Raw genomic sequence first — 23,752 nt, forward strand, 5'->3', positions numbered from 1 at the left:
AATGAACTCAGACCTCTGTAGTTGTTCACAGTGCACATGGGAAGTGCTTCTATGCGTCTACGCTTGTCACTTCTGGAGCAGAATGACGGCGACACTGAGCTGCATGATGTCTCCTACTGCGTGCAGCAGGACTGCTTTAAAGTTTGAGGATCCACTCTGGCGTGTGGGGAATATTCACAAGGTAAGGAATCTCCAGGTAAAGGAGTATCCACCAGAAAGAGCGTTACCGAAGGCAAGTAACTGGTTTGTTATGTTTTCCTGCTGTTGTATATTATGTATAGGGCTCCCGGTTTTCCGTATTTACACATATAAATACAGACGGAAATATTTTTTTCCTTTGTCTGTATTTGTATGTAGAAGCGGAAAAATACGAGTAAAAAAGTACATTTTGCCGCGCTGCAGCCTTTGTTCAGAGTTGCCGTGCCCTGCTCAGATTCTGGGGATTCCTTCCAGTGACGTGGCTTCCTTTCAGTGACGTACTGTTGACCTATTGGCTCAGGGTCTTCAAGTGACCCTGAGCCAATCCCAGTTGTTTACAAGCATCACCGTGCGGGCGTGCTAATACCACCAGCTCCTCCGCCGTTAGCTGCGCCAGCTCCAGCTCCTTCTATTTGCACTTTGTGGGTACGTGTATGTGCCCTTAAAAGCCGCTCCTGCCTCTCTCTGCCCTCTGCAGCCTCGGGCTCCTGCCCTCCCGCCCCCACCCACGCAGCACTAGCTGTTCGCATCCCCTTACAGAGTCATCTTAGTTACTGTGATGCAAAAAAGTAAACGTTCCTTTGTAAACCTTATGCTTCATCTGCATCCATTGCCTGGGAAATGTGTTTTAAAAAAAAATGTTGTCAGAATCCAGATCGATTCCCTTAAAAGCCGCTCCTGCCTCTCTCGGACCTCTACAGCCTCGGGTTCCGGCCCTCCCGCCCCCACCCACGTAGCACCAGCTGTTCGCATCCCCTTACAGAGTCACCTTAGTTACTGTGATGCAAAAACAAAGTAAACGTTCCTTTGTAAACAACCTAAAACGGCACAACTTAACTATCAACGTGATATGGGTAGGATTTGTAAGATATATTAACAGCGCTTAGAAACCAAGCCTACACAGAAGCGATATCGGGCAAATGACACACTTTAGCTTTCTTTTTTTCAAGTTTCTTCAATTAATGCCTCATTGCTCCATTAATCACCAGAAGCTGGAGCTGATCCCCCTTTATGACCTTATGCTTCATCTGCATCCATTGCCTGGGAAATGTGCTTTAAACAAAAATGTTGTTAGAATCAACAGATCATGTATCGATGATGGATTATTTGGATAATGTGGCAAAATTCATAACTATGCAGAAAGTGAAGCAGCCATGTAATCACATAATTCCAACTAGTAGTTCTTTGCCGTGACTTGAAAAAGACCCAATCCTGATTGATGAAGCAGTCGGTTTCTCTGTACTTGAATAAAGGGAAGCATTTTCAGAACCCCTTGTCCTCTGCTGTCTGGGAATGATTCATATTCAGGCTGCACTGAGCTGCATCTAGGCGATTTACCACTGGTAAGCCATTCAATGCAGGCGGTTGACTGGCAGCGTGGGCTCAGGGAGAGGAAGTACTACCTTAGGCTTAGGCCTCTCGAGAAACAGAACTGCAGGCTGCAATTCCCATTTTAGGAGATGCAGTTCTCTCGTTGCGTTTAGGCCCCTGTCAAGGCATTTATTTATTTATGCGTTTTTATATAGCGCAGACTTTACCCGAGGGTGTCAGAGAGCTTCACAATAGGAACAGTAACATTACAAGAGCAAATGTTACGTTACATGAGGAAAAAGTGACAATTGTGCAAGTAACACCAGTAACCAAGATACAAGATGAGGTAGCAACCGGTACGTTACAAGCCAGAAAGAGCCTCAATGTCTGCAAAGTCTCTTGAAATGCACATGTGCTTGTACTACAATGGCAACGTTTTCAGATGAATGTATTGTGTTGCCCAATAACAACCCGACACTGGCGTGCATTGTCAATTTAAATAAATGCGGAAAAATACTAGCTGTAGTGGCGTTTTTTGCGTGTGGCAAAAATAAATGTGGATAAATACAGAAAAAATGCCCAAAAAATAAATATGGATAAATACAGACGGAAATGGTCAAAAAATAAAGAGCACTGGTGTTTCTCCCCCAGTGTGGATTCTCACATGTGCAGTGAGACCAGATTTACGGCTGAAACACTTGTGGCATTCAGAGCACTGATAAGGTTTTTCTCTAGTGTGGATTCTTATATGCTCAGTGAGATAATATTTACTTCTGAAACTTTTTGTGCACACTGAGCACTGATAAGGTTTTTCCCCAGTGTGGATTCTTATATGCTGAGTGAGACAGGGTTTTTCACTGAAACATTTCTTGCATTCAGTGCACTGATAAGGATTTTTCCCAGTGTGGGTCCAAGTATGTATAGTGAGTCTTCTTTTGTCATAGAAACATTTCTGGCATTCAGAGCACTGATAAGGTTTTTCCCCAGTGTGGGTTCTTATATGTTGAGTGAGACGGCTTTTATTACTGAAACATTTGTCGCATTCAATGCACTGATAAGGTTTTTCCCCAGTGTGGGTCCTAGTATGTTTAGTGAGTTCTCCTTTGTGACAGAAAAATTTCGGGCATTCAGAGCACTGATAAGGTTTTTCCCCAGTGTGCGTTTTTATATGCAGCGTGAGAGGTCTTTTTTCACTGAAACATTTCTGGCATTCAGAGCACTGATAAGGTTTTTCCCCAGTGTGGAATCTCAAATGTGCAGTTAGAAGTGATTTAAGTTTGAAATGTTTTGGGCATTCAGAGCACTGATAAGGTTTTTCCACAGAGTGGGTTAATGCATGTTGATATAGATTCCCTTTGATTCTAAACCTTTTCTGGCATTCAGAGCACTGATAAGGTTTTTCCCCAGTGTGGATTCTTATATGCTCAGTGAGATAAGATTTACTTCTGAAACTTTTTTGGCATTCAGAGCACTGATAAGGTTTTTCCCCAGTGTGGATTCTTATATGCTCAGTGAGATAAGATTTACTGCTGAAACTTTTTGGGCATTCAGAGCACTGATGCTTTTCCCCAGTGTGCATTCTCACATGTGCAGTGAGACTAGATTCAAGGCTGAAACATTTTTGGCATTCAGAGCACTGGTAAGGTTTTTCCCCAGTGTGGATTCTTATATGCTCAGTGAGATAATATTTACTGCTGAAACTTTTTTGACATTCAGAGCACTGATAAGGTTTTTCCCCAGTGTGGATTCTTATATGCTCAGTGAGATAATATTTACTGCTGAAACTTTTTTGGCATTCAGAGCACTGATAAGGTTTTTCCCCAGTGTGGATTCTTATATGCTCAGTGAGATAATATTTACTGATGAAACTTTTTTGGCATTCAGAGCACTGAGAGATGTTTTTCCCAGTGTGCATTCTCTCAAATTCAGTGAGATGAGATTGATGGCTGAATCGTTTTTGGCACAGGTAACTTATTTCCCCAACTTGGGTTATTTTGCTTTGATTGAGGCGGGTTTGAACACTGAATTTGTTCTCACAGCACGTGTTTTTATAAGGTGTATTCCTAGAGTTACATTTAGTTTTCTCTTGCTTATATGCCACGGTACGAGTGAACCTGATTTCAGAGTCGTGCTTATTTAGATAATGTTCAGTATTTATCTCTAGAAGAAATTGTGTGTAATCTTGTTAACACTTGAATTGAGCAAAATATGTCTGGATGCAGCCCTCTAACACCTGTCGAAATGTTTCTAGCCGATAATAGTCTTTTGGTTATAGCCTCTCCGGCAGCAACTTATTTTGTGACTGAAGTTTTTCTCAAATCTATTTATATAGGTTCTTAGCAATGCAGTGATAAGGTGTTAGTCTGATATTTAATGATTAAACTGATAAGTACCATTTGCACTGACGTAATGGCAGTAACTGAGAACATTAGAACATGCACAGTACTATTGTGGCTCACCAGTTGCAGAACATCAGTTAATTTTACCCTTTCTATGTTTGGTGTAAGGTGTAGTTCTGAAGACGAGGATTTATTTACATTAGCTATAGCGCAACGGTGCTCATTTAATCCATTTTTATATTTAACAGTTTTACATATCACTCCTGCACAACAGAATGTTGAGGCGATTTACATAGAATTACAGAACAGTACACATTAAAAAGGAAACAATCTGAGATGGTCATGAAAACAATAAAGTGGTGGATTTTTAAGGTTTTCGCCAGAGTGAGCAGAGTGGGTCGAGGTGTTATATCCCGAGGCAGATAGTCTCAAACTTGCGTAACTGGTTAAAAACGGTTGTTGAACAAAGGCGATTTTCCAATCTTTTGGTTGTTAACGTGTCAGCTTCGGAGTCTTCTTTCAGAGTCTTTTCTTTGATGGTTTGCAGAAGAAACCTTTTGTTATATCTTTCTTTTATGCAGTGTGTGCTTCCTCTCTGGAATTACATGATGCTTTAGATCATGTGTGCTTTAGATGAACGTTATTCTGTCATGCTGAGGCAATTTGTCTTTCTGATAATATTTCAGATGAGGATGTTGTGATTGGTCTTTCTGGGATTATTTCTTATGCTGTGTGGACAGATATGACTTTGCTCTGGGTTAATGAAATGCTAAAATTAGAGACTTCACTTACAGTATAGTACTTTCCTCAGCTCCCACTTCTTCGCCACACCTAGGTTTTGGAAATTGTTTAAACTTAGAATGCTGGATGTCCTTCAGTTTTTCAAAATAATCCTTCTTATGGCACTAACATTCAGTTGCCTGGTGCTAAATCTTGCTTTCTTCGTCCGTAATTTCAATCACCTATAGTATTAAAATTAAATAGTTAATACATAATACATGTAAATTTCCCCATAAATAATTTACAAACAGAGTGTAGAATGGTAGCCTGAGAGTACTTGGATGTAGGAGTGAGGATTTGTAGAATTTCCAACATTTTATTAAGCTCACAAAGGATACATGTACCCTATGGACTTGTAACATAGAATTCCCAAAGCAGAAATTAAAGTCATATGGACTGGCACCAAACAGATATTTAAAAAAGAATACTATTAATTAATTTTTAATGTAGATTTTTGAGATGGGAATTTCCCCTCCATGGACAACAGGTGTTTTCCCCTGCCCTGAGTTACCACCTACTTGTATCTGGTATCCTGACTTTTGAGTTCTGGCCTCTGCCGCACACAAATCTATTGTGTGTTGCAAGGACTATGCCTAGACCTATCCCTCCACTATGGTCCAGAGTATGAATCAAGGGCAATGAAATTAAGGCGTACTTTCATGTGTTCATTTTATTCCACCTGATGAATCATGGCAAGGTTCTCGCTGGCAACCGCGCCTCGGTGGGCTTCTGGAAATACCTCCCACTAGCTCCCATCGGGCGAGTAGCCCTGGCAAAAATGATCATTGTCCCTCGCTTACTGTATTATTTCACTAACCTCCCGGTGGTGCCTCCCAGAAGTTTTTTTCACGAACTGGACTCGCTGCTCCGCACCCTTATATGGGGAAATGGTCGGCATAGAATAGCCCTCGCCAAACTTAGACTATCCACCACACAGGGGGGCCTGGGTGCCCCCGACTTCGAATCGTACTTCCTAGCAGCGCAACTTCAGTGGCTCTCGTATTGGACGGCGGGAAGACATTCCGGGGAGACTCATACAACGCACGGCCCCATCCCGGAACTCTGTCGGCTGCTGCTCCCTGGCATCAAACCCTGCCGGACCTACCCCTTGCAGGTGTCCGTGGCCCGCCAATGTATGTTGGAAATTCACTGCATGGCAACGAGGACCACTTGCTACTCCCCACGGCTGCCACTAGCGGGGTGGCCACGTGGCGTCTCCTACTTTACGAGCACCATGGTAGGAGCATGGACGGACTCTGAGGTCACGGAGGCGGAGGCACTATTTGAGGAGCGCCAGCTTCGCCCGTTCGCACAACTTATGGAGGACCTTGGCCTCCCCCCAGAGCAGTTCCTGACACATCCCCAACTCATCGACGGCTATCGCCCACATGGTGATCTAACGGTCAGTGAGCCCTGCGACACACCCCGTAATACACACTATCCTCTACATGGGGAGCGGAAGACACCTAGTCACTTGGTTGTACAAGTCCATCCGGGAACTTACACACAAGCCGCTACTCACTCTTAGGACGGTGTGGGAGGACGAGATTGGGAGACAATTACATGACCGGGAGTGGGACAGAGCACTGGAATTCCCAAAGATGGTGTAGAGAAACGCGCAGTTCAAAAACATACAATACTACATTTTACATAGGGCTTACCAGACCCCGGCACGCTTCCAGCGTTTCTATCCTGACACTCAGTTCTTATGCCCCAGATGTCACTCCCCGTACGCACACTTCCACGACATGTTCTAGGACTGCCCAACCCTTCAGCCTTACTGGTCAGCCATACTTGACTTCATTAGCACCCTCACAGGCCTCACCGACCTGCATTCCTGGGAGGCAGTCCCCCTGGGGACATTCCACAGGCCAAAAACACACAAGGTGCAGTTCAGATATGCTGCGCTATCCTTGCTTCTAGCCAAAAGGAACATAGCCATGCAATGGCGCGCGCCAGCTGGACCCTCACTAGAGACGTGGGCGGGCGCAGTGAGAAAGCGGACTGCAGCGGAAGAGGATGCCCTTCGGGAGGAGGAAGCTACAGGTCCGCGCAAGCGTCCTATCTCCCTAGAATGGGCCACCCTATACCACGAATCTCTGTCAGATCACCAGCGTGATACCCCAAGCCCCTCCCAACATGCCCCGCACCCCGGACGGCATCGATGCCCTCATAGGGAATAATCGACATGCGCCCCCACCCATTTCCGAATTCACCCCTCCGGCCTCCGCTCTGTTCTACTCCACTCCACTCTTCCCCCCCACAATTGTTTTACTCCGTAGATGCGCTCAGTGCAATTCGCCTGCCGAGCTCCTTTGGCTCAGTCCACATCCCTCTCCCCCCCTCCCCCTCCTCCCCAGTTAGTTAATTCCCCTCCGGGGCTTTCTCTTTTCTCTTTTCTCTCTCCCTCCCTTCGCAGGGACACTGCTTTCTTTACCAAGTTCCCTCACCCCACACGTAGTCCCCCTGTTTCTTTCCACCAAATTCTCCTTGCGCTCAAGCTACATCAGTTCTAAGCGGTCCATGCCCCTACTCCACGCGCCTGTGGAATATTGTATACATCTAACGGGCATGTCTGTACTATTGTATCACCTTCGTCGCATTATTATTTACTGTGAACATTATTTCCAAAAATCAATAAAAAGGTTTTACAAAAAAGAAAAAATCAGGTGTTAGGTTTTTCTGCACCTGGATGTAATCGGGTGCAGAAAAACAGGACACAATTGTTTTCCAGACAGAAAAATTAGACTGAAAAGACGCACAAGACTCTGGGTACAGCAGAAGCAGCCAAGACTTATCCTGTTTTTTTACTAACTGGGAGAAACCCACAATTCTTCCCTCTGTTAGAAAATGCTTTCCTCTTCCCTTCCCTGCTTCTTCACCCATATCCCCCCAACCAACCACATGCATATATATTTATATATATATACCACCTGCTTAAAACAAGTGGTAAATAAAAAAAGAAAAACACTATGAAATAGTGAATGGCATGTGGTATGACAGGCAGGAGAATCTGTTCCTCGTGGCAACTCCCCAGTCCATGGCGCCAAACTAGTAACTGTACGTTACTGGGGTAAATCTACCACAAAACAATTACGTGAGATTTTTCTGCCACCCCAGTACTGTGCAACTTCTAACAAGGGACTATGAGAGGTCTTGGACCGGTCCTGTGACCTGGAGGGTCACACCAAGTGTGCCCTTATTTAAGGCAGAGGACTGTCATGGGTTTACCAGCTAGAGCGGTGGTGGCAATGCACCCTGTTGTAAGGATCAATAGCCTTATGATATCTTTGCATCATGGTCAGTGGAGTGGCTTTCTACTGACACACACATGTTATGCTCCATTTCTATTCCTGTGCCCAGACTTTGCGCTAACATTAAGTGCATGTTTAGGGTGTTGGTGTGCGTAGCATAAATGCAATGTGAGAGTGCGACAGAGTAAACTGCATCTCCTGCCTGCCAGTTGTGTATGCAAGTGGGACCATCTATCCCTCATTTATACTCGAGTTCAAAGTCCTCTGTTACCAAGGAATAATGTGCTCTACAAAGTACTCAGGTGCCTGCTGTGACACCAGGGATGGTGTCAGCCTGACAGTCTATCTAAGTTGAAGGGACATCACCGGCAGGTTGTATTACTTAATGGAGAAGCTATGTACCTGTACTGAGGAGCCTAGAAGCCTGCCTGTCTGGTAAGAAAGGGAAGGGAGTTTGACTATCCAGCAGGAAGACAAGTCTGTCCTGGAAGAAGCAAGGTCCGACACATCCTCGTTCTCTGTAGGGCGGGCCGCAAAGCCATCCAGCAGGACCAGCTAGTCTGAGGGATGCCAAGACTCTCCCAACAGTTCAAGGCAGAAAATAAAACTTAACGACAACATGATTGTTGAGGCCCAGTAGGACGATTGTGTGCTGCCAACAGGCCCATTCAAGGTTGCATTTGCCAAATTCCTAACACAACAGAGTCTGAATCTACTGACTTCCTGGAGAGCCTGTGTTGGGCTTTTAGCTGCTGAATTTCTGACTACTCTGTGTCAGAGGTCCATGAGGGACTACAACTACTCCAGTGTCGAACACCCTGGCTGAGCTCACGCCTGTGGTCCAGCCGGCCACAATGTGGGCTCAATTGCTGATGGTCGGGCCTCCAGAGGGGCTGCACTTACAGACAGGCCAGGTGTGACTGCTATCTTGGGGCGATTCAAAAAGGGGGTGGTGATGGACAGAGTATCTGAATTAAGCAGAACACTCCTACCCAGTCAAAAGATCAGGGCTTGATCCATCACCGTTTTTTAGCTCACTGCACCATCCCAGTTCAGAACCTGGCTACATGCAAATTAGTCTAACCCTGGCCTAGTGCATCATGGGGACAGGGCAGACCAAACTACCAAGCCAATTCTTTACTGAAAAGGAAACAAGCTTCCGGGGACCGGTTTCTGGCATTGCAGCCGTGTTCGGCCCAGCTTGCTTGAATCCTGATGGTGCAGTGAGCAAGGGACTCATGTCTGAGCATACCCTTCCACACTTGTGGTGGCTAAAACGATTCAAAAAGGGGGTGGTGATGGACAGAGTATCTGAATTAAGCAGAACACTCCTACCCAGTCAAAAGATCAGGGCTTGATCCATCACCGTTTTTTAGCTCACTGCACCATCCCAGTTCAGAATCTGGCTACATGCAAAATAGTCAAACCCTGGCCCAGTGCATCATGGGAACAGGGCAGACCAAACTACCAAGCCAATTCTCTACTGGAAAGGAAACAAGCTTCCGGGGACCGGTTTCTGGCATTGCAGCCGTCTTCGGCCCGGCTTGCTTGAATCCTGATGGTGCAGTGAGCAAGGGCCTCATGTCTGAGCATACCCTTCCACACTTGTGGTGGCTAAAACATTCGAAAAGGGGGTGGTGATGGACAGAGTATCTGAATTAAGAAGAACACTCCTACCCAGTAAAAAGATCAGGGCTTGATCCATCACCGTTTTTTAGCTCACTGCACCATCCCAGTTCAGAACCTGGCTACATGCAAATTAGTCTAACCCTGGCCCAGTGCATCATGGGAACAGGGCAGACCAAAACTACCAAGCCAATTCTTTACTGGAAAGGAAACAAGCTTCCGGGGACCGGTTTCTGGCATTGCAGCCGTCTTCGGCCCGGCTTGCTTGAATCCTGATGGTGCAGTGAGCAAGGGACTCATGTCTGAGCATACCCTTCCACACTTGTGGTGGCTAAAACGATTCAAAAAGGGGGTGGTGATGGACAGGGTATCTGAATTAAGCAGAACACTCCTACCCAGTCAAAAGATCAGGGCTTGATCCATCACCGTTTTTTAGCTCACTGCACCATCCTAGTTCAGAACCTGGCTACATGCAAATTAGTCTAACTCTGGCCCAGTGCATCATGGGAACAGGGCAGACCAAACGAACCAATCCAATTCTTTACTGGAAAGGAAACAAGCTTCCGGGGACCGGTTTCTGGCATTGCAGCCGTCTTCGGCCCGGCTTGCTTGAATCCTGATGGTGCAGTGAGCAAGGGACTCATGTCTGAGCATACATTTCCACACTTGTGGTGGCTAAAACGATTCAAAAAAGGGGTGGTGATGGACAGAGTATCTGAATTAAGCAGAAGACTCCTACCCAGTCAAAAGATCAGGGCTTGATCCATCACCGTTTTTTAGCTCACTGCACCAGCCCAGTTCAGAACCTGGCTACATGCAAATTAGTCTAACCCTGGCCCAGTGCATCATGGGAACAGGGCAGACCAAACTACCAAGCCAATTCTTTACTGGAAAGGAAACAAGCTTCCGGGGATCGGTTTCTGGCATTGCAGCCGTCTTCGGCCCGGCTTGCTTGAATCCTGATGTTGCAGTGAGCAAGGGACTCATGTCTGAGCATACCCTTCCACACTTGTGGTGGCTAAAACGATTCAAAAATGGGGTGGTGATGGAGAGAGTATCTGAATTAAGCAGAACACTCCTACCCAGTCAAAAGATCAGGGCTTGATCCATCACCGTTTTTTAGCTCACTGCACCATCCCAGTTCAGAACCTGGCTACATGCAAATTAGTCTAACCCTGGCCAAGTGCATCATGGGAACAGGGCAGACCAAACTACCAAGGTGCACTGGGCCAGGGACAGATCAAGCCCTGATCTTTTGACTGGGTAGGAGTGTTCTGCTTAATTCAGATACTCTGTCCATCACCACCCCCTTTTTGAATCGTTATAGCCACCACAAGTGTGGAAGGGTATGCTCAGATGTGAGTCCCTTGCTCACTGCACCATCAGGATTCAAGCAAGCCGGGCCGAAGACGGCTGTAATGCCAGAAACCGGTCCCCGGAAGCTTGTTTCCTTTCCAGTAAAGAATTGGCTTGGTAGTTTGGTCTGCCCTGTTCCCATGATGCACTGGGCCAGGGACAGACTAATTTGCATATAGCCAGGTTCTGAACTGGGATGGTGCAGTGAGCTAAGAAACAGTGATGGATCAAGCCCTGATCTTTTGACTGGGTAGGAGTGTTCTGCTTAATTTAGATACTCTGTCCATCACCACCCCCTTTTTGAATCGTTTTAGCCACCACAAGTGTGGAAGGGTATGCTCAGATGTGAGTCCCTTGCTCACTGCACCATCAGGATTCAAGCAAGCCGGGCCGAAGACGGCTGTAATGCCAGAAACCGGTCCCCGGAAGCTTGTTTCCTTTCCAGTAAAGAATTGGCTTGGTAGTTTGGTCTGCCCTGTTCCCATGATGCACTGGGCCAGGGACAGACTAATTTGCATATAGCCAGGTTCTGAACTGGGATGGTGCAGTGAGCTAAAAAACGGTGATGGATCAAGCTCTGATCTTTTGACTGGGTAGGAGTGTTCTGCTTAATTCAGATACTCTGTCCATCACCACCCCCTTTTTGAATCGTTTTAGCCACCACAAGTGTGGAAGGGTATGCTCAGATGTGAGTCCCTTGCTCACTGCACCATCAGGATTCAAGCAAGCCGGGCCGAAGACGGCTGTAATGCCAGAAACCGGTCCCCGGAAGCTTGTTTCCTTTCCAGTAAAGAATTGGCTTGGTAGTTTGGTCTGCCCTGTTCCCATGATGCACTGGGCCAGGGACAGACTAATTTGCATATAGCCAGGTTCAGAACTGGGATGGTGCAGTGAGCTAAAAAACGGTGATGGATCAAGCCCTGATCTTTTGACTGGGTAGGAGTGTTCTGCTTAATTCAGATACTCTGGACATCACCACCCCCTTTTTGAATTGCTATCTTGGGCGGCTGATCTTCAGGCAACTGCAAAGAAAAGACAGAGTGGGTGCCCTTCTGAATGCAGACCTACACCCAGGACCAAAGCGCTCCACAAAAGCCTGCTGGTGGGTCACTGCTCTCACGAGTGTTCGGTGTGCCATTTAAGTGCCGGGAAACAGGAAAGAAACCCAGACAAGACTGACTCATCCTGTGGAAGGATAAGACGCTTACAACAGAGAATATACGAACTGCACCTATACTATATTCATGATACTCCTAAATGCCCCTAGAGGGGAAGAGGGGATCAGAACCAGATGCACCTGTCTGTAGCACATGGTAGTCTTGAATGCCTGCACTATCTTTTCACCCAGACTGTTCATAAAGTTGATTTTAGAGCTGCTATGCACATAGCAGGGGGAATCTCAGACCATTCGCTGGTGGCGATGCAACTCGATGGTCCGGTTGTGGACTTCATCCTACCCCCAAGGGTTGATCCGTGATATTTAAAAGACAAGACGTTCAAAGCTCGTATGAGAGATAGAACAGAATTCTATTTTAAGGAGAACGGGCGGCCTGTTGAATCAGTTTGCGTGCTGTAGGATGAATTCAAGGCAGTGATTTGAGGCCAGGCACAAGCCTTGATTGGGAGAATGTCGAAGGAACGTAAATTGAAGTGCGAGGCTCAGGACAAGGAATGTGCTTTCCTGGAGGCTCGCTTGGCAAGTGGGGAATCAGTTTCTCTCCCATTACACCATCAACTGAAGCAACCCACATTAAGCGTACTAATGGAAACTAGCGTGCACTCATTCGCTGGCTACCCAGCATTGTCTCTATGATGTTGGTGATAAAGCCAATGAGTTGCTTGCATGGCTAGGGAGACGAGACAAAGAACGGAACTAGATCCTTGAGGTTATTGACAACGGGATGGATATACTGGGAGAGACTTCCTGAAAGACCTGACCCTGCCAATGCTAACGAATGAGGACGGAGACGCAATAGACCAAGTAGACTAAATAAATAAGACAATAGGAACCTTGCAACAGGGCAAGCGATGGGCCTGATGAGCTCCCCTTAGAATTATATAAAAGAATGATGGATAAAGTCAGGGAGTACCTCCAGAGTAGGTTTCAGACTGCCTGAAAATATGGGTGTCTCCCAGAGGACCAAAGAACATCTAAGGCGGTGGTCATCCCAAAAAAGGACGAACCAGCAACTGAGTGGGGTTTTATAGACCTCTCTCCCCGCTTAATTTTGAGACTAAGGTCCTTGTGAACGCCCTGGCGATCTGCCTGCGGACAGTAATTGCACCAGTGGATCATCCTGATCAATCGGGCTTCATGCCACACCGGGGAACGCGCTTAAATCTCCGACACCTTAATGGAGTATCACATGCAACAGGGGATTCCTTTGCTGAATCAGTGGCGCTGCTATCAAGCTCTTGTATGTGGCCCCTTTAGCGCGCATGCGCGGCAATAATACAGTCTCTCGAGTCTTTGCCGTCCGACAGGGATGCTCCTTGTCTCCTGTGCTCTTTCCACGTTTGGGTTCACCAGGACCTCTCATATGGGGTATTCCAGTTGATCAGGAGTGAGAATCTCCCTATACGTTGACGTTTTGCTATATGACACGTAGCCAGCCTTCTTGAGTGAACAAATCCTACAATTTTTTCACATATTTGGAGATCATTCAGGATGTAGGATCAACTGGAAGTCCTTAACATTCCTGCTGGTGGCAGGGACCCTGTGGCTGAACTCTCGGTGCACAGTTCGGGTGGCACTACATTGCTTTAAATATTTGGGCGTGTCTATTACAAGAGAGCACAGGCAGGAACATACTCCCGAAATTAGACCGTCTTCGCTGGGATCCCCCACACTTGCGGGTGCTCCCGCTCTCCTTACTGGGCCGGGTGGCCCTATTTAAAGTGATGACCCTCCAGGGTCTCCTGTACATTGTGCAGAAAATGTCCTTTAAGATCCCACCAGACATTTTTTTTCAAAAGGTAGACTGAGAACTTTGGCTCCTGTTGTGGGATGGTTGCACTTCGTGCTTAGTAAGGTGTAGAGGGGAGATTAGGGTGGACTGGCGGTCTGGAGCATTCTCAAGTGTTACTGGGCCACGCAGCTGGTGGCAGTCAACAACTGGGTTTTTGCGGACTGTGAGGATCCTGCTTACCGGGTAGATAGATTGGCCATGGGCAAGAGAGGTTACCCCACCCCGGTGCTGTATTGAAGAAAGTATGAGTGCACTCTATCTACTCATACCCAAACAGTAGTAAGGGTGTGGAGAGAGGCTACCAAGTGTTTAGGCTGAGAAGATAAGCTGACTGAAATTACTCCACTGTATGATGGTGATCTCTTAAGTGCAGTGGGAGGATTGCAGGGCTTAAAAAAAATGGGGATTGATTAGCTTAGAGCGGGCAGGCGATGTGTGGGGGGGACAGGCACTTGTGTCCTTCACGATCCTTCAACAAAGGTATGAATTAGGTGACTAAAAACGGTTCTGACATTTGCAGGTGGGTCACGCTCTGCAAGGTCACATCTGGGAAGGGGGGAAGTTGCTTGATGCATCCCCACTGGAGGACCAGCTGCTAACTAATCCCCTGACCGAAAAAGCCATCTCAACCATCTATAGGAAGTTGATCTACAATTCTCTGGATCCCTGGGGGATGTTTCAGGCGGTCATTCACCAACTTTTATGTTTTTCAAAAACAAGCTTCCAAAGCTGGAGTTGGTTTTTAAAAACCAATAACTAATCGCCCTCACACCCTTGGAACTTTCTCCCTAATTAATTTTAATCCCAGGAAATGGGATTCATTTAAAAACAAATTCTCATCACGACTGCCAGATATTCCCTGGTGGTCCTGAATAAGAGAACAAGCATTTGCAATACGATAGGTCTCGCATTAATTAAGTTTGAGCTATTGGCATTGCTAAATATTGCAACACCAATTGCAACAAAAGTCTATAAATGGTAGGCCAAAAAAAGTTATTTATTTTTGTAGCAATGGTGGCATGCTGCACTTTAGATGAATATGTTTAAAAGTAAAGTGCTCCATACTGCGATTGCTACAATAGTTAATTGTGGATGCGTTAACAATTGATGTGTGCACGGACTGCTGGTGGAGTGTGTGTGCCTGTAGAAATTGTGCACTGATGGCTGGTGGTGTGGGTGCCTGGTGGAAGTGTGCACTTATGGCTGGTGGTGTGTGTGCCTGTTGGAAGTGTGCACTGACAGCTGGTGGTGTGTGTGAGCCTGGTGAAAGCGTGCACTGACGGCTGCTGGTGTGTGTGTGTGCCTGGTGAAAGCGTGCACTGATGGCTGGTGGTGTGTGTGTGTGTGCCTGGTGAAAGCGTGCACTGACTGCTGGTGGTATGTGTGTGCCTGGTGAAAGCACGCACTGACGGCTGGTGGTATGTGTGTGCCTGGTGAAAGCGTGCACTGACGGCTGGTGGTATGTGTGTGCCTGGTGAAAGCGTGCACTGACGTCTGGTGGTGTGTGCCTGGTGGAAGTGTGCACTGACGGCTGGTGGTGTTTGTGCCCAGTGAAAGCGTGCACTGATGACTGATGGTGTCTGTGCCTAGTGGTTGTGTGTGTGTGTGTGTGGTTGTGGTTGTGTGTGTGGTTTTGTGTATGGTTGTGTGTGTGTGTGTGTGGGGTTGTGTGTGTGGTTGTGTGTGTGGTTGTGTTTGTTGTTGTGTGTGTGGTTGTGTGTGTGTGGGGTTGTGTGTGTGGTTGTGTGTGTGGTCGTGTGTGTGTGGTTGTGTGTGTGGTTGTGTGTGTGGTTGTGTGTGTGTGTTGTGTGTGTGTGGTTGTGACTGTGATTAAGCTTGGATTTTCTATTTTCACGCTGCAGTTCAACTTGCCCAAAATCACACAGTGCAGAAGCAGAGACGCCGTGATTAAGCTCAGATTGTGTAGGAGGAAAGGGGAAGTGAGAGGAGGGAGAAAGCAAAGGGGAGGCGCTGAATAGGGAGAGAGAGAGCGAGGGAAGGGGGTGAAAGTTGGCGAGCTGTGGCACAGCGAGGAGGATGCTGACAGGTGGTGAGCCCACAAATTAACACGGCGAGGCGAGGCAAGCAGAGTCTTGAGGCAGGCGCCTGCTCCGAGTCTCCAACATGTAAATCACACAAAAGCCACATCAAAGGGACAATCATTGCATCGGACAATTTGCAAAGTAGTGACATTTCTTCTGAAGTACTGAGGGAGAGAAACTCAACATAGGGCGAAAGCATGGGGATTAAAGCTAAAGGGCTCTAGTCATCAAGAGTATCTGGCTGTTGGCAAAGCCACGTTTAGAAGGAGGGGCGGGGATGACGTTGCTTTAATATGTTCAGTTACCAAAAAAAAGTAATGTGGAAATTTAAAGCTCATTATAGCAAGCTTTACACTCTTCTTTTTTGCAGGCCGTAGTTAATATTAAATTTCCGAAACCTATTGGTCGGACTGGATCTGCCACTATTAGTCTTTAATTTATGGAAAGGGGGGGAGAGTATATGTACTATTTCCATGGGTCAGTTTCACTGTGGTTTACAGAGGTTTTCCACATACTGAAAGACAGTAGGCAAAACAGTAATGAGGAGAAAAACAAGCTCTCGGCATTGCATGGTGGGGGCGGGGGAGCGGCTTCCTTTGTAGTCTGATGCCGAGGCTCAGACAAATGGTGTGGGTGTGCGATGTTGCTGGAGATGTGCACACACCCAGCTCACATGAACTGTACCTAATCCGCAGTTTGGGGAGACTTTTCGAAAGCCTTACTATAATCTCGCCGATGGCTTAGATGAGACTTAAAAGGAATAGCGTGCCACATCATTTCATATACTGGCATCTGCCATCAGGCGTGCATAGGATCAGCAACAAATGTTTTTTGGCACAGCATCGCCCAGAAGCCTTGGCAAAGCCAATGGGACCCAAAGGCAACACCTGTTGGCTTTACCAGTGCTTGTTTTATTTTCTTGGTAAGGTGGTGGCAGAGGCTTTTCGCTTTCAGGGTGGGGATGGAGGAGGCGGGAGGTGACTGAACGAGGCAGAGCTACTATGTTCTTATGTGTTATTGATGTGTGTTTCATTTTTTTGGGGGGGTGGGGGTGTCTTCTGATCTTGCCTGGCTGCTCTAGGGGATTGAAGGATGTGTTCGGAACATATTTAATAAAACATTATGTAATGCTTCACACTGCACGTTGCCATTTCTGAGCGATGTAATGAGCCGTCGGAAGTGTTACTTTAGTTTATGCTACTCAATTTACCGACTTCAGAAAGATGGCAGTCCGATCCAGCCATGCCTGAATTCGTGACTTGTAGCTCAGTGGGATGTTGGTGCGAGCGTTGACTCACTGGGCTATCTCGCGAGTGATGACGAGTTATTGGTTTTATATACTGTCTATTAAAAGGGAAGGGGCGCGCCTGTCCAAAGGCAGGCTCGGGCTCGGTTTGGGGGGGAAGTGGGGAGGGTTAGGGAAGGGGTCTGACTGGAGGTCTTGAGCTGCGGGGCCTGATGGATGCTCGTGTCTAAACCCGCTGCCCCTCTCCCCGTCGTCTAACCTACTTTCCCTTGGATAACGCGGTTAGCCGGATTTAATCTAGGGGGGCACACCAGCTGTACCCTGCCGCCCAAGCCCGCAGGTGCCGTCGCTTCCTGCGCTGCAGCACCGCATTGCCCCCCCCTCCCGGAGCAAGGCTTTCCATACCCATTGTGTCTTACCACCCTCCTGTGGTGGCGCCCCCTCGTAATTTTGGCTCTCAGTTCTTGAGTGAGATATAAAAGTGCTGGTAATCGCTGTCTCAGAGTGCCGAGAATTGCGGGTATCTCCCATCCATGGCACTGTTCCAGCCATCTGCTGGGCACACTGCCAGCCACAGAGCTGGCCTCACCCCTCAGTTGGCACTGTGGGCACTGCCTCTGTGGTTGGCAGCCCTCTTCTGGGCGCACTGTCCTCCCCAGAGCTGGTCTCGCCCCTCGGTTGGCACTGTGGGCACTGCCTCTGTGGTTGGCAGCCCTCTGCTGGGCGCACTGTCCTCCCCAGAGCTTGTCTTACTTCTCGGTTGGCACTGTGGGCACTGCCTCTGTGATTGACAGCCCTCTGCTGGGCGCACTGTCCTCCCCACAGCTGGTCTCGCCCCTCGGTTGGCACTGTGGGCACTGCCTCTGTGGTTGGCAGCCCTCTGCTGGGCGCACTGTCCTCCCCAGAGCTTGTCTCACTTCTCGGTCGGCACTGTGGGCACTGCCTCTGTGATTGACAGCCCTCTGCTGGGCGCACTGTCCTCCCCAGAGCTGGTCTCGACCCTCTGTTGGCACTGTGGGCACTGCCTCTGTGGTTGGCTGCCCTCTGCTGGGCGCACTGTCTTCCCAGAGCTGGTCTCGCCCCTCGGTTGGCACTGTGGGCACTGCCTCTGTTTTTGGCAACCCTCTGCTGGGCGCACTGTCCTCCCCAGAGCTGGTCTCGCCCCTCGGTTGGCACTGTGGGCACTGCCTCTGTGGTTGGCAGCCCTCTGCTGGGCGCACTGTCCTCCCCAGAGCTGGTCTCGCCCCTTGGTTGGCACTGTGGGCACTGCCTCTGTGGTTGGCAGCCCTCTGCTGGGCACACTGTTCTCCCCAGAGCTGGTGTCGCCCCTCGGTTGGCACTGCCTCTGTGGTTGGTAGCCCTCTGCTGGGCGCACTGTCCTCCCCAGAGCTGGTATCACCCCTTGGTTGGCACTGTGGGCACTGCCTCTGTGGTTGGCAGCCCTGTGCTGGGCGCACTGTCCTCCCCAGAGCTGGTCTCACCCCTTGGTTGGCACTGTGTGCTGTGGCTGGCTGGCCTCTGATTTGAAGACATAGACAGTTTCTGCCTGTTTTGAAGAAACTACCTCAATCCTCTCCGGCGCCGGGGACCCAACTCTCCTTTCTCTCTTTCCAGGGGCGTCAGATCTGATAACGCCCCCCCCAGATTACCACGCCCTCCCCAAACTTGGCCGGTGCTGACTTGCACCCCCTTCTCGGTGCCAGTGACGTCTCCCTCCAGTTTCCTCCTCGCAAATACCTCCAAATCTCCCACTTACCACACCCCCTCCCCCCTCCTCACTCTATCCTACAAGTGGGCAGTGAAATCCCTCCAGCTTGATCTCCTAGTTGCCAAACCTTACTTGACGGCCCTAAATCTGTGAACTGCAGCTGCTCCCCCCCTTATTAACTACTTTAGCTGTGACTTCCCCGGTTGGCAGTGTTCCCCCCCACTCCCCCGCCCCCTGTTGACACTGAATTTAGCCAATCCGATCACTTGGTCCGCAGTGCCAACTCCAACTCCATTATTTGTCATTAAAGCCTTAATCTGCCCCCTCTGCCCACGGCCCCGCCCCCTCCTTGGGGGCTCTCTGTCTGGATAGAGTGCTCTGTGGCGCTGGAGCAGGGGCCCTCGCTCGTCTGCCCCCCCCCCCAGTACAACCAGTGCCGGGAGTGTGAGGGGACTGGGGGTCTGGGGAAGAGTCACATCTGGACTGCAGGGCCCTGGAGATGCGGGGACAGTAAGTGGGGGGGGGTCTCGGTGGGAGGCTGCCCCCCTCCCCTCACCGAAGCCTCACTTTATCCTCAGCCTGCAGCGTCCAGGGTGGGGCCGGCGCCCCAGGCACCTCCCGTGAGGACTCTATGTAGGATTGTCTAGCGCCTAGAAGCGAGGAGAGGGGTGGGCTGCGGGGTCAGCGTCTCTGTGCACCATTTGCACTGGTGTGTCTTAGAACGATTGTTTCTGATGTGCCTGTGAGCCTGACAGACGGGGGCACCATTCCAGCTCTGAGTGTGCCCAGCTCTGAGTGTGCGTGTGCCCAGCTCTGAGTGTGCGTGTGCCCAGCTCTGAGTGTGCGTGTGTCCAGCTCTGTGTGTGCGTGTGTCCAGCTCTGTGTGCGCGCGTGTCCAGCTCTGACTGTGTGTGCGCGCGTCACAACGGCCCATTTCAGAGCAACCTAATAACCCCCTGTCTTTCTCTCCTCAGGTGTGCGTGATGAGAGCCCTGCCCCCCTTCACCCTGCTGGTACTCCTGCTGTGCCCCTGGCATGCCACGGCCCACCCTACCTTCCAGCACCCGGACACAGCCTTCAACCACTTGGCGCTAGACCGAGAGACGCGCATGCTGTATGTCGGCGCTGTGAACCGCCTCTTCCAGCTCTCGCCAGACCTGGAGCTGGTGGGCGAGGAAAAAACCGGCCCGGTGGATGACAGCCCCGACTGCCTGCCGTTCAAGGACGTGCAAGAGTGCCTGCAGGCCCACCGACAACGCCAACAAGCTGCTGGCGGTCAACGGGTGCGGCCGGGAGCTGGTCGTGTGCGGACAGGTCTTCCAGGGACTCGGTGGCCGAGGTGCTCTACTACCCGGTGGACCCCGGGGACAACCAGTTTGTGGCCGCCAATAACATGCGGGTGACCACAGTGGCCCTGGCGGGCAGCACCACGGATGGACGCCAGCTGATGATCGTGGGGCGCGGCCTGACGGCCAGGCTGTCCGCCGGCATTCCTCCCATCACCGTGCGCCAGCTCAACCAAACGCCCATCTTCTCCAACGAGGGCCTGGGCAAGCTGGTGGTCAGCGACTTCTCAGACTACAACAACCACTTCATGGGGGTCTTCGGCCACGCTGGCCATGTCTACTTCCTCTTCTTCAGGCGCGGGCCCATGACGCAGCTGGAGTACGCCAGCTACGTGGCCATGGTGTGCGACCAGAACCTGCTGCTTTCCTCCTACGTGGAGATGCAGCTGGTCTGCCAGGACTCCAAGGGCAAGAACTACAACCTGGCGCAGGCCGCCCACCTGCAAGCCCAGGAGGGGGGGGGGAGCAGCCACGCTCTTCGTGGTCTTCGCCGCTGGGGTGGCCTCCATCCCAAGCGCCACCCAGGACACGGCCATGTGCGCCTTCAGCCTGGAGGAGGTGGACGCGCAGCTGGAGAGGGCCAGGATGCTGAGCTACACCAAGGCCAGCCGCGACGAGCAGCGCCAGCAAGTGGCAGTCATCGAGTATGGAGTGACCTCCAGCTGTGGGAGGCTGCCAGAGGTAAGCTGGGATGGAAGGGGGATCTCCTGGGTTTCACCTCAGAGTATGGGGTGACCACCAGCTGCGTGCTGCTGCAAGATTTAGTATGGGATGGAAGGCGGATCTCCTGAGGTACACCCTCAGAGTATGAGGTGACCATCAGCTGCGGGACACTACCACAACTAGGTTGGGATGGAGAAGAGATTTTCTGGGGGTCACAATGTAAGGAGTGACCTCCAGCTATGGGATACTGACAAAGGTAGGTTGGGATGGAGATTCCATCTCTTGGGACTCACCTCAGAGTATGGGGTGCTCACCAGCTGCAGGGTGCTGCCAGAGGTAGACTGGGATGGAAGGGGGATCTCCTGGGACTGACCTCAGAGTATGGGGTGATCACCAGCTGCAGGGTGCTGCCAGAGGTAGACTGGGATGGAAGGGGGATCTCCTGGGACTGACCTCAGAGTATGGGGTGCTCACCAGCTGCAGGGTGCTGCCAGAGGTAGACTGGGATGGAAGGGGGATCTCCTGGGGTTCACCTCAGAGTATGGGGTGATCACCAGCTGCAGGGTGCTGCCAGAGGTAGATTGGGATGGAAGGGGGATCTCCTGGGGTTCACCTCAGAGTATGGGGTGATCACCAGCTGCAGGGTGCTGCCAGTGGTAGAATGGGATGGAAGGGGGATCTCCTGGGGTTCACCTCAGAGTATGGGGTGATCACCAGCTGCAGGGTGCTGCCAGAGGTAGACTGGGATGGAAGGGGGATCTCCTGGGGTTCACCTCAGTGTATGGGGTGATCACCAGCTGCAGGGTGCTGCCAGAGGTAGACTGGGATGGAGAGATCTTCTGGGGTTCACCTTGGAGTAAGGGTGACCACCAGCTGCTGGGTGCTGCCAGAGGTAGTTTGGGATGGAGAAGAGATCTCCTGAGGTACGCCTCAGAGTATGGGGTGACCTCCAGCTGCAGGATGCTGCCAGAGGTAGATTGGGATGGAGAGGAGATCTTCTGGGGTTCACCTTATAGTAAGTGTTGGACCTGGCCCTGCCCAGGTGCGGGTGGCATGACCTCGTAGTAGTTGGCAGCCATCTTGTTTTAGCAGCTTTTCGATCCAGTCCCCTTATTATTTATCTGACCCAGGGAACATAGGAAAAATATGAGACTGACACCCCTAAAATCAGAATTACGTGATACACTCTTTAGGAAGAGTGCTCTCCACCTCCTAGGTCTAGAAATAGGACTTCTGGACCGGGACTATCCTCCAGGCAATCTAGCTGGACGATACTGCTATGATGTGTATTCCCCATCTGGAGACAGTGACAGGGCCTGGGGAAACTCCGCCATCTGGTATCTGCTGTCTGCCCTTTAGATTAGAGGGGAGGAGTAGTTTCGGGCTGCGTCCTGGCCTCCACAATGCCGGCGCCGCTTCCTGCTGGGCGGCTGACGACCCTACCTTCCTGCTTCAAAGGATGAGGTGGCCCATGACGGGAGCCACCCCCGACCGGGCCTAAGGGAGGGAAACCCCCGGCCTACATGAAAGGAGATCAAAGACATTTGGAGGGATAAAAGAAGGACGCTGGAACTAGAGAATCAGATCTGCTAGGGGAACCTCCGAAGAGGTACCCCCGGGAGCCCTCCTAAGGCACGACGGGTGTGCCTATCACCAAGAGCCCTGCTGACGCTGTCGCAGCTCCAAGTCCTCGCTATCCACAAGGGCCCTGCTGACGCTGTCGCGGCCCCAAGCCTTAGCCATCACCTGAGCCCTGCTGGCGCTGTCGCGGCTCCAAGTCCTCGCTATCCACAAGAGCCCTGCTGACGCTGTCGCGGCTCCAAGTCTTCGCTATCCACAAGGGCCCTGCTGACGCTGTCGCGGCCCAAAGCCTTCACCATCACCTGAGCCCTGCTGACGCTGTCGCGGCTTCAAGCCTTCGCTATCCACTAGGGCCCTGCTGACGCTGTCGCAGCCCCAAGATTTCGTCATCACCTGAGCCCTGCTGATGCTGTCGCGGCTCCAAGTCTTCGCAATCCATAAGAGTCCTGCTGACACTGTCGCGGCTCCAAGTCTTCGCTATCCACAAGGGCCCTGCTGACACTGTCCCAAGCCTTCGCCATCACCTGAGCCCTGCTGACACTGTCGCGGCTCCAAGTCCTCGCTATCCACAAGAGCCCTGCTGACGCGACCAATCACAGCCAACACGCGTTTCGTCACATCCGTGACTTTCTCAAGGCTCTTGAACTGCTCGAATAGTTATTGGAAATATGAGTGGCTCTGTGATAACGAATAGAAAGGTCCTCTTCAACTGGCATTCAGTAGTTAAAACATGCAGGAACATTCCCTTATTTCCTATTCGGTTCTGAGACAGGAGATACGTCCTCCTTCGAAAATCTTTCGTAAAGATGTCAAAATAGTAGCATCAATGATTCCTCGTCATGTGGTCAAACCGCGTTCAATTGTTTAGGGCACTATGATAGGACCTTAAAACATGCCGAATCGTTCCTTTCTTTTCCATTCAGTTCTGAGACAGGAGATCTGCCTTTCATAAAATTATTTCCATATAGGTTTGTAAACAGTAACATTAATGATTCCTCGTCATATGGTCAGAACAGTATTCAATTGTCAAGGCTCTATGAAAAGACCCTTAAATACCGGCTTCATGTAGCCTCTGCAAATAGTTCCTCCCATATCGGTAGCCGTGGCATGACGAGGAATCATTGACGCTACTGTTTTGACATCTTTATGAAAGATTTTCGAAGGAGGACGTATCTCCTGAGCCTTGAGAAAGTCACGGTGGTGACGAAACGCACGTTGGCTGTGATCGGTGTTCTTCACAACGAGGACTGGACCACAATGCAAATTACACAAACATCTGTTGAATGAATATAGTGACAAATTGTAAGGTGCCAGTCCTGTCTTATTATTCTTA

General features: G+C 50.0%; 1 protein-coding gene across 2 annotated transcripts in view; it reads right to left on the reverse strand.

The window, feature by feature from the left end:
• Window positions 1–1,672: 1,672 nt before the first annotated feature.
• The window catches only part of LOC144806068 (uncharacterized), a 65,146-nt gene continuing 43,066 nt past the window's right edge, over window positions 1,673–23,752 (reverse strand). The window contains exon 4 of one of the 2 annotated variants that reach the window (XM_078672513.1): window positions 1,673–4,810. In XM_078672513.1, coding sequence (XP_078528639.1) covers window positions 2,126–3,424 — 1,299 coding nt within the window. In that variant the 5' untranslated portion in view covers window positions 3,425–4,810 and the 3' untranslated portion in view covers window positions 1,673–2,125. The remainder of the gene's footprint in view (window positions 4,811–23,752) is intronic. The other variant, XM_078672514.1, reaches the window with a different exon arrangement.

Source organism: Lissotriton helveticus, assembly GCF_964261635.1.
Source record: "Lissotriton helveticus chromosome 1_1 unlocalized genomic scaffold, aLisHel1.1 SUPER_1_unloc_43, whole genome shotgun sequence".
NCBI lineage: Eukaryota > Metazoa > Chordata > Amphibia > Caudata > Salamandridae > Lissotriton > Lissotriton helveticus.